Genomic DNA, 18676 nt, shown 5'->3' with positions numbered 1-18676 from the left:
ATTCTATGCATATGGAAGCACGTATATCTTTTATTTCTTAAAAACACAAGTGGGAGCACACATACACAAACGAATAAATATATAAATAAACCCTGCTTTTTTTCCTGTAACAACAAATCTTGGAGATTTTCATATCAGCACAAGTAGCTCTATCATCTTCTTCTTATTTTTTTGCTGAGGAAGATTTGCCCTTAATAAAGGTCCATGCCAATCTTCCTCTATTTTGTATGTGGGTCACTGCCACAGCATGGCTGCTGACAAGTGGTGTAGGTCTGTGCCTGGGAACCAAACCTGGGCTGCTGAAGCAGAGCACGCCGAACTTAATCACAAGGCCATGGGGCCGGCCCTTCTATCTTCTTATTTTTAATGACTACAAAATATTCCATTTTATGGGCAGGCCCTAGTCTGTTTTAAGAGTCTCCTCTTGATGGAAATTTAGGTCACTTCCAATCTTTTGCTATTATATATAAGTCACTTCCAATCTTTTGCTATTAAATATACATGTCTTTGTATTTAAGCAGAGTTTATCAAGAGACTAACGTCTAGAAGCCAGATTGCTGTGTCTAGTGGTAAATGCTTAAATTTTGATAGAAACTGCCAACCATCTTCTGGAGTTTGTACTAATTTGCACTCTCACCAAAAGTGCACGAGAGGGCCTGTTTTGCATAATCTCATTTATACTGTAAAACTAACAAACATTTTGTCTTTTCATTCGTGTTGGGTAAAAATAGTATTTCATTGTTTCTTGATTTTTATTTATTTAATATACAACAGCAACATTATTGATTGTTTCTTGTGTGCAAGGCATTGTTTCAAGTGCTTTACATTTTAACTTAGTCAACTCAGCAATCCTATGAGGTAATTAGTGTTATTATTCTCTTTTAGTAGACATGAGAATGAGACACAGAAGGGGGAAGTTACTTGCCCAAGATTACGCAGATAGGGGTAGCAGAGCTGGAATTCAAGCCTAGTTATTGGACAGTCTGGCTCCAAAGCCTGTGCTCTTGACTACTAAGCTATTCTCTAAATAAATGTCACATATTTGTCTTCCATTAAAAATAAACTATCTGTCATGGCCTTTACACATTTATCTTATTGATTTATAGTCACTCTTTACATATTAGGGAAAGTGGCCCTTTCTCATGTGAGTTTTAAATGTTTCCAGTTTGTATTTTTGATACTCTTTATGTTTCTTTTTGCATACAGATATGTTGAATTTTGATGCAGTTGAATTTTCAATCTTTCTTTATGATCAAGTTTTATGACTAGTTTAGGTCTTCCTCACTCCAAGATTACAAAAATATTCTTATATGTTTTCATCTTGTACTTTTTAATTTCATTTAAATCTTGGATCCTTATGGATTTTATTTTTTAAATTTTTATTTATTTATTTTTAAAGATTTTATTTTATCCTTTTTCTCCCCAAAGCCACCTGGTACATAGTTGTATATTCTTAGTTGTGGCTCCTTCTAGTTGTGGCATGTGGGATGCCACCTCAGCATGGCTTGATGAGCAGTGCCATGTCTGCACCCAGGATCCGAACTGGTGAAACCCTGGGTTGCTGAAGTGGAGCACACGAACTTAACCACTTGGCCATGGGGCCGGACCCTGGATTTTATTTTTGTGTTAGGAGTGAAGGCGGATCTCATTAGTTATACATTGACTTCTTTTAGATATATAGTTTTGTCTTTTGACATATACATAAATGTAAAACCATTCAATAAGTGATATAAAGCGCACAGAGATATATACACACAATTGCGTGCCCACATACACCTATTTATACATGTCTTGATAGAAACAAATTCATACACAGAAATAAAATATATGCAAATACAAGTACCAAAATGAAAATATAGTTGTGTGTCCCCTGAACATTTCAATACTGGAGAAACTTGATTCTTAAAGTAATGCCAGATACAAGTGAGGTTTGGTTGCTCCTCACTTGGGACACACCCACTTTCCCTTAATAGAACATTAATAAGTCTTATGGTTGGGTCCACCCTACATGTCAGGATATTTATATATCAAAAACATCCAATAAAAATTGGCTCAACTCCCTATTTATGTTTCCTGTGTTTTGTAGCAAAGGAGTAAAGCAGGTTAACAAGAGTCCTGTAAAAGAAGGCTAAAATCATGGGCTAGAATTTATTCAGTATCCTTTACCTACCTGCAGAGGAAACCAGTCAAATCTTGGCTGTTTCCAGATCCACAGCTATCCTATCTTTTAATTTCTAGCTATAAAAATTAACTACTGATTTTGATCTCCCTATTTTGAGGGAAAATGAAAGACGGAGAATGTATGGGTCTATGCTGGTAGCATTCGACCAGGGGCACTTTTGCCCCTGGGGGACATTTAGCAGTGTCCAAGTTACTTTTGGTAGTCACAAGTGAGGATAGGGGCAGCAACTACTACCATCTAGTGGGTAGAGGCCACGGGTACTGTTTACACCCTACAGTTCACGGGACAGCCCCCTCACCTCTCCAACAAAGAATTATCGGATCCAAAATGTCAATAGTGCCTCTGTTCAGAAACTCCAGTCTAGGTCAGGGAAGGAAAACCAGAAATCTGGGTGAAGGGTCGATGTTTAGACTTGTAGAGAGAGAAGTACACCGTCATAAAGAAAGAGACTTTAGCATCTTTATAGTAACTCAACACGGAGACATTTCAGAGGTTTTGTTGGCTATTTCCGTTGTATTTCATGGCTCCATGTGATATGCCTATTTACATGATCAGTAAACAAGCTGACAGGTCAATGCATTTTTTTTCTTTGTTAATGTCACTAACCTTTATTGTGTAATATAAGAAGTCTGAGAACTTTTTTGATGATTATCTTGAAATCCTTCCAGTTACTAACTCTTGTTTATAACCTTCAGAAATATGCCTTGTCTTTCTGATGTAGTTTTCTAATAATCTGTTTTTTCCTGTTCTTTAAGAAAATTCTGTGGACATGTTAAATCGTCTAGTAAAGTGATCACTGTTCTTTTAATAAGTAACATATTAATTGTAGTTTGCAGAAGCAGTTTTACAGTCAAGGGAGGTTCTTGTGAAATCCCTTGATTCTGGGAAGACCAGGGAGAGAAAAAAAGAAAGAGGCATGAATGCTATGCGGTTCTGCATCATTAATGCTGGCAATGGGTTCCTTCACCTCCTGCCCTCCCACCTCTTGTTTTCTGACCCAGTTATGTGTGTTTGGTTGTAATATTTTGGCTGAGGGCTGCTCCCGCACAGAATGCAGGAAGAGGCTTGTCAACCTGACAAATGCATTAAGGAAATAAATTTAAAAAGTGCTCACAAAAAATATAAATAGAACAATCCAACTTCAAAGGAAGCTGAGCTTTATTTAAAGCACCACATTCTGTACAGGTTAATTCTTTCCCTCTGAAATCTTAATATGGCAGCAATAGGGGATCCTTATCTTAGATTGTCAGGTTTATGGGATGAAACCCTGTACAGCTAGATAGTAACTGTATCTGCATTATAACATTGGTATTTAGTTGAATCTAGTGACTTTGAGGTGTTTATAATTCAATGATTTAGAATAGTAACCAATGAGCCAAGTGAAGAACAGAATGTTGTCATTTACTTTGTAATTTTAAGCAGTTTTTTTAATGCCTGTTAGAATTTTAACTGTTGATATTCATATTTTGGCAGACTTTATACTTTAGAAGGAAAACTGGTTGAGAGTGGGGCAGAGTTGGAGAATGGGCAGTTTTATGTGGCCGTCGGCAGAGATAAGTTTAAGAAATTGCCTTACGGTGAATTACTTTTTGACAAGTCAACAATGAGAAGGTCTTATGGGTAAGTTTTCATCCTCATTCACCTCTCATATTTTAGTTATCACTTGAAAAAGCATTGATTCTTTTGCTGACCACTGGTATATTTTATACAATCCTGTTTATCAGTTAGAATGGAAAGCATGTATGTATATATTAATCTTTGTGTTTTGGTTTTTTGCCATGATTGGAGATTAAGAGCTATTGCACAAAAATTTAATTTTTGGAAATCTGTGAAAGACTATAGAGTACTTTCTACCATTCCCTTATGATAAATATGAAGATTTATTATTATGAAGATGTAGGACAATGAGCTTTTATACAGCATACATCATTAGGAGTTTTAATAATGTCTTAGCTGTTTAGCTAGACCAAATGATTTTTCAGTTGGTACCTATAGAAACATCTAAAGATATTAAAAAACCATGATATTTCATACCCGTTTTAATAATAACTGTAAAATATAGAAGCAGTATAATTCCACTTGTACAAATAAGTAGAGTGGCTGGGTGTATAGTTAATACATGTGAAAGTTTGAAGATTACACTTTTAATTACACAGAACGCACTGGGAACCTTTTTTTCTCTCTGAAATGTCATATATTTGTGAAGGGTGCCTCATTTCAGCCCAGTAGATGGACTGCAGAGGCACGCATGAAGAGCCCTGGGCCCAGCAGACGCAGGGACCCCTCGGTTTGCTTGTGGTGCCCCAGGATCCAACTGTGCTGCTTTTCCATGGCCGCTTTGCTATTGGAAACTGACTTTTTGTGGTTGCTCTCTGTGAGGGTGGCTGATATGTGGCAGAGAGACAGCAGAATGTCACCAATTTGTTCTCCATTAATTAACCATTTATGTAGCTTGATGGAGAGGTTAGCCGAGGGTGTCTAAATAACTAGGAGATAAAATGGAATTTTAGGGGTGGTGTTTGAAGTATGCAGGAGCACATAGTTTTCCAGAACTTTAGAATTATCTTCCAGCAGACTTATTGCTAACCATCCTTACCCATCCATGAAATCAAATCCTTCACCATCTCTGTAAACAACCCTGGGTTAGCCCACTGTGAGCTGCAGTGTGTACTTGATGGCAGTGAGAAATCTGTAATTCCTGGTGGCCTTTCTTGGACAAATGAGTGAAGTCAACCTTTCTCTATGTGTCCTCCTATTTTCGGAGAGTTTCAGTTAGTTTTCAAGATGGATGTTTTCCTAATGATATAGACATCTACAGAACAACTTATTCTTACAGCTGAAGAGAAGTTTTTCTTTTTTGGTGAGAATGACTGGTTTAGAAATTCCCTGAATATAAATGCCAGTGTTTGACCATTCTGTGCTTCTCTCAGAGGTAGCCATCATAGATATTATGAAAACAATGGAAATTTATAGTTTTTAACTCAGTCTGGCAAAATCATCACTCAGCTTGGGAAATGACTTTTTGAAACGCAAATAGGAAATTTGTGGATTTAAATAAAAATGCTATGGAAAAATTTAAGGTGGTACTAAATTTATTTGTAAGCATCGATTAAAATACTATACAGGGAAGCATTAAAGGTCTTTTAAGATGGAATTTGGAAATTTTATGATGACTTTTGTGAAATGGGGAAAGTTTATGGTACTTTTTTTGAAACACTGATGTCTGTAAACAATTGACTTCTGGGTTGGCATGACAAATTGAGATGACCATTATCTTGCATTACATATTATTTATAAATAATGTTCAGATCTCTAAATTGCAATTTGTTTCTGCAGTCAGAAAACCTCTTCACTACCTCCTATTGTAGGATCCAGGAAGTCTAAAGGGAGTGTAAGTATCAGATGCCTTACTCATTAATGTTCTATATTTCTGTACGATACCGAGAGATTGTCCTTTGGGTTTCAATTAAATTTGAAGAAATAAAACTTAGCTGCCTTGTGGTATACAAGCAATTATGTGAAACAACACCAGAACATTAATGTTACAATTAAGTTCCTAAAAGACAGCTAACATTTTTAAAACATAGATTTCAAAATAGATACCTTTTGCCTTTATATAGACCTGATAACATTTATATCACTCTTGAAATCTAGGCAATAATATGTGAAACTAGGAGACATGCTGTATTAGGGCACATCAGTGGTCTACCCAGTCTTGTTTACTCTCTCTCTCAAAGACTAAAAAGGAAGTTTTTGTAAGAAAATGGCAACCCTAAATTATATTCCTTTAAAAGATTGAGAATCATCCAAACAGTTCCTTATAAGAATCTATTCCATCCATCATTTATTCATTCATCTGCTAATTCAGCAAGCGTCTATTAAGTACCTATTTTGTGGGAACTGTGACAAGCATTTAGAAGGTAATTTCTTAACCTATTTGTAGTTTTTCATCTGTACCCCTTCGTGGGGCTGAGTTTCACATCATGCTGGAGTGTTGCTTTGACAGGTTTTTCTGGCTGAGCCTGCTCTTTCCAGCCTATTGATAGAATTGTTTGACCAGTAGTGGTCAGAATTGATTTGACATCTCTCCCCCTCTGAATTAACTAAGCAAAATTCTTATATTGGTATTTTGTAAAATAAATGACTGCTGGGCAATAATACTGTCTCCTAGTGAGGATTTGGATATCTCTTCTCCCCCTTTTGTTATATCACATGAAATTCTTGGAAAAAAGAAAAATAGCGTTGTATGAAGAAGTAGTGCTGAACTCAGTGTAACAAACAACAGACGTGTAGGACCCGCTCCTTTGCTGAGACTCTGGTACTATTTATGACAAAGCTCTTGCCCTCAAGAAACTTGCAATCTAATTGAAATAGAGAAGATAGCTTGAAAAGGTAACTAACAAGCTAAAACTAAACGCCGAATATGTAATGAGATTGGCAAACATGAGAGAAACAGAGGGCATCAGTGTGTGTTGGCCAGGGTACATGGAGGAAGTTGAATTTGAGCTGTGCCTTTGAAGACTGTTTCAGATTCAGGCAAAGGTCCATGAGGGGAAAGGGGTTTCAGACAGAGGGACAGTGTGGGGAAAGGAGCAGAGATGAGCACTTGGAGAAGCAATGATGCTGGCTGATATTTAGTGAACACTCGAGGGCTCAATACCGTGCCAATGTCTTTACAGATGTGGCTGATTTAATCCTCATGCCATGAGAGTTATTTTTATTATTGCATTTAAAAATGAGAAAAGGAAGCATAGAGTCTAGACGTTCCCATTGAACAAATGGCAGGGGAGGGATTGAGTCTGGATGGCCTGCCTGGATGGAGCTCATGCTCCTGACACCAAGGGGACAATGAGTCCCTCAGGCTGACTAGAACAGAAGGTTCATCATGGTGTGGAGGCTGATGTGCCTAAAATAGCAAGTGGCGGCAGTTTTAGATGACCTTGAATGTCAGGATGAAGAGTCTAATCTTTATTTTTGAGTAGAGGGCAGCTCAGGGGGACATCTGAGAGGTGAGAATGTTAGTCCAAGTCCATCCTAGGAAGATCAGATCTTTCATGTGGAGAAAGACTTAACATGCTGATAGACCATAGATGAGACATCAGTTATGGGACAACTACAATAGCCTTGGTATAAAGTGATAAGAACCTGGACTAGGAAGGTGGTAGAGGTAGTGGGGGGTGATTATTGGTCATGAAGAAACAAAGGACTTGCTTGGTGATTGGGTCCATGGAGTTAATGGAGAGGTTGAAGCCAAAGATAATTGCAAGTTTTTGAGCTTGGATGCCTGAGAAAATGGCAGTACTGTGGCTAAGAAGAAGTCAGTCGGAGGAAATGATGACCTGCTTAATTTCAAACATATTGAGTTATAGGTGTCATCACAAGATCTAGTTGAAAGTGTTCAGCAAGTAGTTGTAAATGGTAGCTAGTGAGGCCTGATGAGAACATCAGATGTAGGTTGTGAGTTCATCCCCATAAAGATCATAGTTGAAGATCAGAAACATGTCATTGCGGTATACCTTCCTAGCATCCAGCACAGCCTGGCAGGGGATATACTGCATCATGCTGTTGAATGAAAGGATGGGTGAGTGGGAACCTAGAGGGAGAGATAGTGCAGTAAGAACCACAGAGGGCATAGGCTTGAGGCCACTTAACTTCATGGGTGTGGAGAGGAAGTGGAGAGAGAATATTCCAGTAGCTGAAAAAAATATCTTTTAGCCACTATAAAGCTAAATAAAACTCATGAATTTAAGGTTTGGAAATTTTGGCCTCTTGTTCTTCAGGACTTTGGAGCAGAATCTCTTCTGCATACCACGCAAATATGAGCTCATTAATTCTTACAGTACAGCTGGAAGAGAGATAGTTAAACAGAGACGCGGTGTAGTTGAATAACTGCCCCCAGGTCACCGGGAAAGCTGATGTCAGAACCAAGATCATGACTCATCTCCTTGCATTCCCAATTACTGAACTTTGGAATTGTGTACCTACTATTCTGAAATATGGATTGTCTAATTTTTTTGTTAAAAACGTGTAAATATTTTTCCTGCTTTAATCATATGCAGGAGGCACATATGTACAATTTTCTTTCTTGCTCCCTTGTTTGGAAGTTCTTTAGAATCTGTACTGTGAATACTGGGTGATCCGATAATGACTGATTGAGTTTTCCACGTACCTGGCTTGGAGCCAAGCCCCTGGGAGACAGTGATGAGCAAAAAGACAACAATGCTCTCTCTTAGCTCATGGTCTACTTGGGGAGACAGAGGTGAAACAATTCCACAAATCAGTATATAATTACAGAATGTGATAAAAGTGAAAGATAAGTACAGAGCAAGATGAAAGACATTAAAAGGAGGACTAATTTAGATAGGTGTGTCAGGAAAGTCCTCTTTGAGGAAATGACCTTGAAAGAAAGACTAAAAATTATAAGATACGTTTCTATTTCGTAGAGAGCAAAGACTCAAAATTCTATTTCTGTGCTATGGCTTAGAAAAATAAAATGATAGCAGAATTTGCCCCTCTTTTCACAATGCTCCCAAAGCATTCTATGTATTCATCCATCCATTTGTCTGCTCATTCAGTCATCCACTCAACGTATATTTATTGAGCGCTTACTGAGTGCCAGAAACCACCCTAAGCAATTGGCAAATAGTGGTGGACAGACAAAGTTTTGGACCTCATGGAACTTCATTCTGGTGCCTGTGTTTGTGAGTGTGCAGAGGGGAGGGTGCAACAATTGGGGTAGACAGACTTATCAACCTCCAAACAGAGATGTAAATAACTTCAGAGGGTAATAAGTGCTCTGAGGAATAAAATGTGGGAGGACACTAATTGACACACAATTCTCTAAAACTGAGACCTTAATGATGTAAAAGTAAAAGAGCCAGTCATACAAAGTTGGGGCAGGGGAGAAAAGAGCCGCCCTGGCAGAGGAAGCAGTTGCAAAGGCCCTTGGTAAAGAGCTTTGCCTGTTGGGAGAGCAGAAAGGCCAGAGTGGTCTGAGTGAAACTGGAGAGGCAGGCAGGGCCCGACTGTGTAAGCCGTGCAAGGAGTTTGGACTTTATTCCTTGATGGAACACCATTTGAGGGTTAGAAGAAGGGAGTGATATCATTTGATTTATATATTTTTATTTATTTATTTTTATTTTTATTTTTTTATTTTTTTGAGGAAGATTAGCCCTGAGCTAACATCTGCTGGCAATCCTCCTCTTTTTGCTGAGGAAGACTGGCCCTGAGCTAACATCTGTGCCCATCTTCCTCTACTTTATATGTGGGATGCCCGCCACAGCATGGATTGACAAACAGTGCGCAGGTCCACACCAGGGATCCGAACCGGCGAACCCTGTGCCGCTGAAGCAAAATGTGCGAACTTAACTGCTGTGTCACTGGGCTGGCCCCTGATTTATATTTTTAAATGATCATTCTGGTTGTGGCATCTATAGAGAAGTGCTCGAAGCAAGAATGGAAGCTGGTGGTAGTGGGAGGCCTGGAGTCTGGGTATGGGGTGCAGGTGACCTGGACAGGTGGCGGCAGGGGAGATTGACATCCATTATAATTCTTCTTTGAGTATATTGTAACTGTCTGTTGTCACTGATTGATGCATTCATCCAACAACCACTTATTGAGTGCATGTTACATCCTGGCCAGTTTTAGGGTGGGGAAAGAGGGAGGCAGAGATTCTAGAGAAAACGCTAAATGTGTGGACCTTCCATTCTGGAGGAGGAGAAAGACAAACAAATGCGCAATACATTTGATGTTCATCAGGGATAAGCTTGAAGAAAAATACATCAGGATATGGGGAGAGAAAGTGAGAGGGCGCTGCATCCTCTGGGTGGTCAGGGTACACTTCTTTTAGGGGGATTCATTTGAGCAGAGGGATTAATCAGCCTGGCACACGGTAGGTCCTCACTAAACCTGTTTAGTGGACGTGTGAATGACTGGCAGTGAGCACACGGAGAAAACACCTTATCTTGGTAATTCCAGAGTCACAAACTCAATTTTTAACAGGATTCATTTACTCCTTTCCTTTAATGAATTGGTTCCCTGGAGAATGTACGTGTTTTTAAGATCATTAACGGCTTGCCACTGAGTGGGGGTGTGAGTGAAGGGGACTGTGGGAAAATCAGCTTAAAACTTGAGGAACCACTGCCAAATCAATAAGTAAGGCATCCTCAAACTCATGATGCAAATCAAAGAGGACAGGGAGCTAGATTTTTAGGAGTTCATTTTTCCACACAGCTTTCTAGGAATTGCCCTATTGCATAATGTAGGGGAGTGTGGGTGGGGGCCTGTTAGAACTTAGAAAAAGAAAAGAGAGAGAGAAAGCTGCCGTAGTCTGCACAGGGGACCCTTGCTGGTGCTTAAGCGACTTGGTCAGCAGGGCCCCACCCTTGTGGTAGGGAGTGTGGGTAATGGGGGGTTCTGGGGATAGAGCAGACCCTTTCATAACAGCCAGGGAATGCCTTGTGCAAATCAGGACAAAACCAGAAGCCACCCTTTATACAGACACGTAGTGCTAGGAGAGTCACAGAAATTAGCAAATTGCAAGTAATTTTCAGTTGCAATTCCAGCCTTGAAAACAAAAGGAAGATATAAGTAAATTGTCTTAAGTTCTATTAAGTTCGAAAAATAAACTCATCAGCCAGAGGCTGTTCTCTAGCTGCAGCCACACCACATAGCATCAAAGCACCCTCTAGTGGAAGAGATGTAAAAATGAGACAGGTACCTGAAAGTTAAAGCCAAAGAGTAAATTGTCTTTTGTTGTTCTTATTACCATGTGGTAATAATATATCTTGTGGTCAGTAATTTACAGATTCAAATATTATAGTTGCTAAGGTTTTGCTAAAAAAAAAAAGACAAGACTACACATGTGTCACAAAGTGACTGAGAAGCGAATAAATTCTGTGTGCTCCCCACACTCCATTTTGCCTTGTGGGAAACTGAGTCTAGTATGGATGAAAGGGCTTCTCTCTCTGGCCGTCACCAGAGGCACAGGTGAGGGAAATGCCAGCCTCAGTCCGGGTCTGGTCCCCCGCCTGGTCTCCTGGGTGCATCACGTAATATACACACATGGTGAAGGCTGTTCTCGGAGGCAAACCGCTCGCAAAATTATTTTAAACTTAATGTTTTATGGCCTGTATGTCTTTGGCCTGTCTTCATGGGGGCTGGCAGCGGGTTTTTGGTAGGAATGAAAGAAACCCGAGTTGATTGGATCTTGTTGCAAAGAGCCAAGGGAACTATTTAAAAAATCCCAATTTCAGTAAAGTGAGGGGTGATTGAAGGGCTTTCTTTGGTTTTTTATTAGTTTGAGCCAGAGGTTTGCTGTTCCCATCAGATATACTGATATACGTGTGAGGCCAAAGGCAGGAAAGTGGCTGAAGTATCACATGGGGTCTAGTTTTTGTGCAGGACATGCTATGAAATTAGGCAGCTTCTTGATTCCTTCCACTTTGGCATAAAGCCATAAATTGTCACTTCTGGATGGTTTTTTTCTGGAACCATACTATGTAATAGCTATTTCTAGTATCTTGGACAGTGGGAAGCTTCAGTGTGGTAAAAGACTTGGGTAACCTTGAGAAAGTTAGTTCCTTTATCTGTAAAATGGTGATAATAATACCTATCTATAGATTTGGTAAATATTTGTGTTAATGGGTATTTAGCACATGAGAGGTGCTCAGTAATATTGGTTTATCAACTAGCATAGTTGTATGAGATGGCAAAACTCCCCTATTCTCTATGCCCTCCAAATAGCAATGACTATCCGTCAGTGTCTACACGTTATAAGTCGTATGTGGAAGTCTCAAAAAAGAAAAGAAAATCCTTCCCTCCATTCGTCTGTCGTTCCCTCCAGTCTCTCTCTGGATAGAATTTATTTATATATTATCTGTAAGTTATATAATTAACTATGTAAATAAATATGAGTATATGTAATTTATACTATATAATTTATTTATATATTTGTATATAATTTATTACATATTTATTTTGTGTTATTAACATTTTAGATGAATCAGCATGTTTTCTTTTTTAAAAAGAAAAGCATTTAAATTATTCCCCCTCTTCTAATTACAAAAAATTCTTCGTTTTCTCTCAGTTTCATTTAGTCCTTACAAAGTACCTAGTGATTAGTCAGGAATCAATATTTGAATGCATGAGCATCAATGACTGAAGCCATGCCTTCTAGAGTTATTGAAATCAACTAGACTTTCATGATGCTGCCAAATTATCCTTTTGAGTGTCCTTATCAGAAGTGTAGTAAATCAGAACATCCTGTTCATTCAACAAGAGTTGGTTTTTAGAATTATGTGAACCCCAAGGCACTCCAGGATGGAGTTTCTGTTTCTCCCTTGTTAGACCCCTTTTGTGAGTAAGACTTTTCCCAGAGAGATGTAAAAACCTATCCTGCTCCTTCATTGTTTCATTTTAGTTCTCAAAAGTTCAACAGGATCTCTGAACATTTCAGTAGGCTTGCTGGAAGGGTTACTCCTCTCATTCAAGGCTTGTAAAGTTTTAAAATCTTGGAATGTATAGACTCAGTTGAAAATAGACTGAAGTCTGAGACCAGGTTGATGGTTTTGGAATCTCCACTGTGATCACGTTATCTATTTCTTCTGCCAGGCAGTTTATGGCCTTGCGAGAAAGAATCATTGAAAAAAAAAGGAAAGAAAAAAACAACAACTCTGGCTGCAGTTAATGCAATAATTAAATGGAAACTGTATGTTTAAATTGCAATTGGAATAGGAAATTAAATTATGCAAAAAAGTGTTATAGATTTGGACAAGTTTTCATACTGTTAATAAATCTATGCATAATTCATTTTCTTGTAGGCTATGACAAAATAGCATAAATAACTTCATTTGTAAGGCTGTGAATTTTTCTATCCTTAATTGGGTGATGGCTAAAACTATTTAAATGCTTCTGGATGACTGAATATATAAATGTTTAAAATGAGTGGTTATAATAGGTTTCTAGGCAGATTTGTTTATTTAATTACTATGTTTATTTTCAGATCTTAGCATAGTACAGATGTTGCATAAAGATTGCACCCAATATGGTAGGAGTTTATATGAATTTTAAGAGAAGAGGAAAACTCTCTGCTCTTGGAGAAAGCACTCTGTACTCATTGAACAAGTATGACTTGCCAGGCACTGTGCTAGTCACTTTAGGAACATTCTCATTTCATCCTCATGATAGACCTAAAGGCAGGTACATTAACCTCATTCAACTGATGAGGAAACAGGCTCAAAGAAGGAAGGAGTTAGTTAGTCCAAGGTCCCATGGGTGGTTAGTGGCAGAGCAGTGGCTCTGAGCCAGGTATTTTGAGTTTCTCAAACTTGCATTCTTTCCATTACCTGCAGCCTCACCCCTTACACACTCGGGTAAGTTTAGCACCTGAGCATCTGAGAGCCAAGGCTGCCTTATTAGGAGGGAGTTTCTTGCTGTAGCAATGGCCAAGCAGTGGCTGAGTTCCCAGCACGGCTGTTCCTTGGGCACTTACAGGAGCCACCACTGTAGCGGCTGTTCTGTGGCTCCCCAGGAGCTAACCTCGGGCCAGTGACAGGAGCCACTGAAACTCAACCTCCCCTTCATGTGGAGAAGGCTACTTTGCAAATGCAAGGTCTTCATTTCCAGAGGCACGTGGGGACCACAGGCCACCATGGAAGGTGTGAAACTCTGAGTCTGCCTTGCTGGAGTTGGGAGCATGTAGTCCTGAGCTGCTTGTGTCTGTGTTGCTCTGGATGTGAGATTCATAGAGACCATGGTGGTCACCGACAGATGAGTCAATATTGGAGGATTCCTACAAGCACGGTGTGTGTCTGCTTGACTGATGACACCTAGACATTCACAACTAGTTAAGAGGTATTTCTAGATTAACTGATCAAACTGAGGGCTGTCACCATTCCTCATGCAACTGATAGCTGCTGCTTCTTCAGAAAGGTGCAGGAGGGAGAGGATGGTTAAGGCAGCGGTCCTGCTTTGCTGTTTGCTGGCTGAGTGACCTTGGGCAGGCTTCACCTCCAAGCCTCAGTTCCTCCTCTGTCCAATGAGGTGATAACAGTGCCTGTCTCCCAGGGTTATGAGGATTGAGTGAGATAATTTTATAGGATACTTGGTACATATTAAGAACTCAACAATTGTTAGTTATTGTTTTTATTCTCCTTCCTCTGCTAGACCCTTCCTCTGCTGCCAGGAAGAGCTAATGTAGGTATTAAAATAGACAGTGGCAGAATCAGCACATACACTCATCCGCCATCCCTGACCTATTTACCACTAGTTCATGGCTTATATTGCCTAGGAGTCACTTTGGGAGTTCATTAGCCAACAGTAAGTGTCTGATCTTCTGCCGCTTAGGGAAATGATCGCCAATCTAAGTCAACGGTTGGATCCAGCGACAACTCATCTCCTCAGCCCGCAAAGAGGAAAGGGAAGAAAGATAATGTGAATTCAGAAAAACCCACGAAAGAGAAACAAAATGTAAAGTTAAAGGACTCACCACAACCAGTTCCAAACAGTGGTAAGTTTGTTGTTATTGTTATTATTGATTAACATTCTCTTCAGGCTGTGATATAATTTTAATTCTTAATTAGATCCATTTGTTTTTCTGGGCCCGCAGTAGATACTCCTTATTGTCGTATATGAGAGTTTTCAAAAAGGCTTTCATGTATGAGATGCTACCGTTTTTTATGTTTAATTTCTATTTGTAATTAGAGGTTGTGCTGTGAGGACGTGTGTTTTGAGATAAAATATTTCTCGTGGCGATCTTATAAAAATGGTAAATTTTACCCTCCCGTGCTCTTACTGGCAGTGCTTAGTTAACATTTTTACCAACTGCTGTTGACAGCCATCTCTCTTATTTGTCTACAACTCTTGTCTTCATTCATTACGATTTACGTTTAGTCAAAGGTCACCTTTCTTGAAAAGATGTTTTACTGACATCCAAGAGAATACTAAATATACACAAAACTTTACCAATAAACTATATGTACCAAAATTAGTTATGTAGTTTTACCTTGCATTACCAGCTGAGAGTTGGTATAAAACAATTTTTTAAAAAGCCTGCATTAGTACGAGATTTCAGGATGAAAGTGTGATGATGAACTAAGGACATATACAATCAGAATTGTGAATATTCATGTTAGTTCTCTTTTTGTGTGTGAAGACAGGCTCTTTTTGGTTTCATTTCAAGCGTGTTCTCAGTGGGGAGAGCGCATGAGAGTGGAGTGATGCTGTGGGCAGGGAGGGCTGGCTGGGGCACAGCCCAGTGGAGTGATTGCTTCTCCTTCCTCTGGGGATCCAGTCATATGCCCTGCAGGGGACCTGCTGGGGTACCCAGGAAGAGGATGGATGGGATAAGCTTTCAGATTCTTAGGCAGAACTCCATCTTCTGCTTGGGAGCTCCAGCTCTTTTCGAAGTCCGTGTGAAGAGTCACATTAGAATTACAGCTAATGTGGGCTTCACAGCTGTGGAGACAGCATAGACTTGTGGGAGGGTTTAGAAGACGCTGAACACGTGGTTAAAGAGTCAGAAGGAAGCTGTGTGAGGCTAGGTTAGAAGAACAGTCTAAATGAATGAGCCAGTTACAGAGAAGAAAGAGTAGAGGAGGATTTAAATCTTCAAAGATTTCAATGATAGAGATTAGCTGGACGTTGTGTCCTAGATTCTTGTCCCAGGTCTGCTGTTCACCTTGGGCAAGTCACTTAACTTTTGGGGGCCTCATTAGCTATCTGCAAAGTGTGGGTTCATGTTAAGTTTTATCTTAAAAATTTTGCTTATCTTTAAGTTTGTGCAATCCTTTTCATGACCATGAAATAAGGAGGCTAGGGTGAAATGCAGTCAACAGATGTTTATTGAATGCTTATTGTATGGCAGGAACCAAAGGGAAAAAGCTAGCCTGGAAGAACATGCCATACTTTGAGCATTAAAAATAATAGAGGCTTTATTTTAATCAATAGATACTAGATTGTGAAGCCCCCAAGGCCTCGGCTATGTATTACTAGTTTTTTAAATCCCGAACAACTGGCACAGGTCTGATGGATATGAGACGCTTAATAAATACTGATGAATGAATGGTGGAGGTTACAAAATAGATAAGTCTCTGTAATACTTTAAAACCCACTAAGAAATAGGACCCATTTTCAACTTTTCATGAATCATTTTTTATTAAAAGCTTTTATAAAATACCGTTTGCTTATTTTCTGTGAGGCTCTTATTAGCTTACAAAAATCCCAACTTCTCCTTCCACTATATTTTTTAAAAGTCTGTAGATTTAGTAGTTGTCCCTCAGAAGAAAAGGAACCACTATCTTTTCAGGTTCTTATTTGTAGAAACTTGGGAATACAAGAGGCTGTATGGACATTTTCCTCTTTCCCAGGAAAGTAACCTTTATTGAAAGCTGAATTATCAGTATTTTTGCTTTTGTAGAAATTCACAAATAGTTTTCAACAACACTTGTATTTGTGGGGATGAAAATAACAACGACATGTTGAACACTGAAGCAAGTCATATATATATATATATATATTTCTTTTTTTTTTTTTCCTGAGGAAGTCTGTCCCTGAGCTAACATCTCTGCCCATCTTCCTTTATTTTGTATGTGGGACACCACCACAGTATGGCTTGATGAGCAGTGCCTCAGTCCATGCCTGGGATTCAGACCTGTAAACCCTGGGCCGCCAAAGCTGAGCGCACAATCTTAACCACTACACCACCTGGCTGACCCCTGAAGCAAGTCATATTTTAAAAGTACTAAGAAAAGGTAGAAGCCCTCAGCTTTTCTTTCCTTGTCTTTAGAGAATCCTGCAGTTGGTTTAGAGAATTGCCCTTTTAAGTGTATATTTTCCAACATAGTTTTATAACGTGCAGATGATAGGTTTTTAACTGCTGGATCTCTTTGTTACATAGGATAACAACAGCTGGTGTCTTTCAAATGAAGGTTTTGAGGACTGAAATGTTTTCCCAGTAAGAGGCTTATACCACTGATCTAGAAGCACATATGAGAGTTTAGATGGAGCATTTTGCATCTTTTTATCTTGAAAAAAAGAACATATAACCTGGAAAATGAATCTTGGCTTTCAAAAACAGTTTTTCCAGGGAAAACCAAAAGAGCTTTTGTGCAGTTGCCTAGATTAAATCATCACTTGATAAATTTAAGGATATTAACTTAAATCCATATTTTTGAAAATTGAGCTATTTCTACTTATCAGATCTCCGTCCAGATGTCTTTGGCTATAGAAATTTCCAAGTTATAATATCAAAACAGTCTCTCTTCCTCTCTTTTTTTCACTTCTTAATTCAGCCTTCATATTCATTTATTACTGCAGTTGCTTTTTGTTTTAATATCATCTGTTTTAGTAATTAGAACCAAGTGTGTGCTTTTGGATATTCATGTCTCAAGAGGGCTCTTATTCTTTAGAAAGCTAAAAGCAATGAGGACTTGAAGCAAAATGAAAGGGAAGGTGTGTGGTGAGTCAAGATAAGGACTAAAAAATGCAAGAGTTTAACACTGTATTGCATATTTGAAAGTTGCTAAGAGAGTAGATCTTAAAAGTTCTCATCTCTAGAAAAAAAGTTTTTGGGTGCCGGCCCTGTGGCCGAGTGGTTAAGTTCGCACACTCTGCTTCAGTGGTCCGGGTTTTCTCTGGTTCAGATCCCGGGTGTGGACCTAGCACCACCCATCAAGCCGTGCTGAGGTGGCGTCCCACATAGAAGAACTAGGAGGACGTACAACTAGGATATACAATTAAGTACTGGGGGCTTTGGGGAGAAGAAGAAAAAAAAAGATTGGCAACAGGTGTTAGCTCAGGGCCAATCTTTAAAAAAAAAAAGATTTTGTAACTATGTATGGGGACAGATGCTAACTAGACTTATCATGGTGGTCATTTCACAATATATACAAATATTGAATCAAAAAACACAAGAATTTGGTTTTCGAGATGAAACAGTTTTTTCTACTTAAAATATTATAATTTGGAATTAATCTGTTCAATTTCATTTCAAAGTGTTAAATTTTAGAGTTAGGATAAGTATCTATAATCATTTTATAGCATATTAAATTGTGCAAAATTTTGATCCAGTGTTCTTTACTTATATACTGTTCTCCTGTTAATTAGGAAAAAGAGACTTCGTAGGCTATCTTGATTTTTTTAAATAATTAAGATTGTAGTCATACATTTTGTCCTTTTTTTACTACTGATATTCTGATATCTAATGCTGTGTGAATGAGCAGTGCTGCTATCAGTCTGTAGGTGGCAACCTGGGTCTAATTTTGTTTCTTTTTCTTTTCTTTTCTTTTTTTTCTTCCAAGTTTTTCTGTATAATAGTAAAGCCTAATAATTCAAGCAGAGCAGTGACATATTTCTTCAGGGCAACAAATCCCGTTTTCTTTTGGTAGCCAAGATGCAAAGTGAGATTGGTTGGTGATTGATGAAGTTGGGTGTGAAATGCATTTTTAGTGTTGCATTTAAATACATGCTTAACTGGCCAGCGTGTGTTTCTGTTAC

The 18676-nt window shown here is 38.8% G+C and overlaps 1 protein-coding gene across 2 annotated transcripts in view; it reads left to right on the top strand.

Moving 5' to 3' along the window:
• Nucleotides 1-18676, top strand: part of DCDC2 (doublecortin domain containing 2) — a 175199-nt gene that overhangs the window by 56644 nt on the left and 99879 nt on the right. For both annotated transcript variants that reach the window (XM_070584185.1, XM_070584186.1), the window contains exons 6-8: nucleotides 3656-3802; nucleotides 5519-5573; nucleotides 14528-14690. In XM_070584185.1, coding sequence (XP_070440286.1) covers nucleotides 3656-3802; nucleotides 5519-5573; nucleotides 14528-14690 — 365 coding nt within the window. The remainder of the gene's footprint in view (nucleotides 1-3655; nucleotides 3803-5518; nucleotides 5574-14527; nucleotides 14691-18676) is intronic.

This window comes from Equus przewalskii, chromosome 19 (genome assembly GCF_037783145.1).
Source record: "Equus przewalskii isolate Varuska chromosome 19, EquPr2, whole genome shotgun sequence".
NCBI classification, from domain to species: Eukaryota; Metazoa; Chordata; class Mammalia; order Perissodactyla; family Equidae; genus Equus; species Equus przewalskii.
This window is presented reverse-complemented; position numbering and strand designations above follow the sequence as displayed.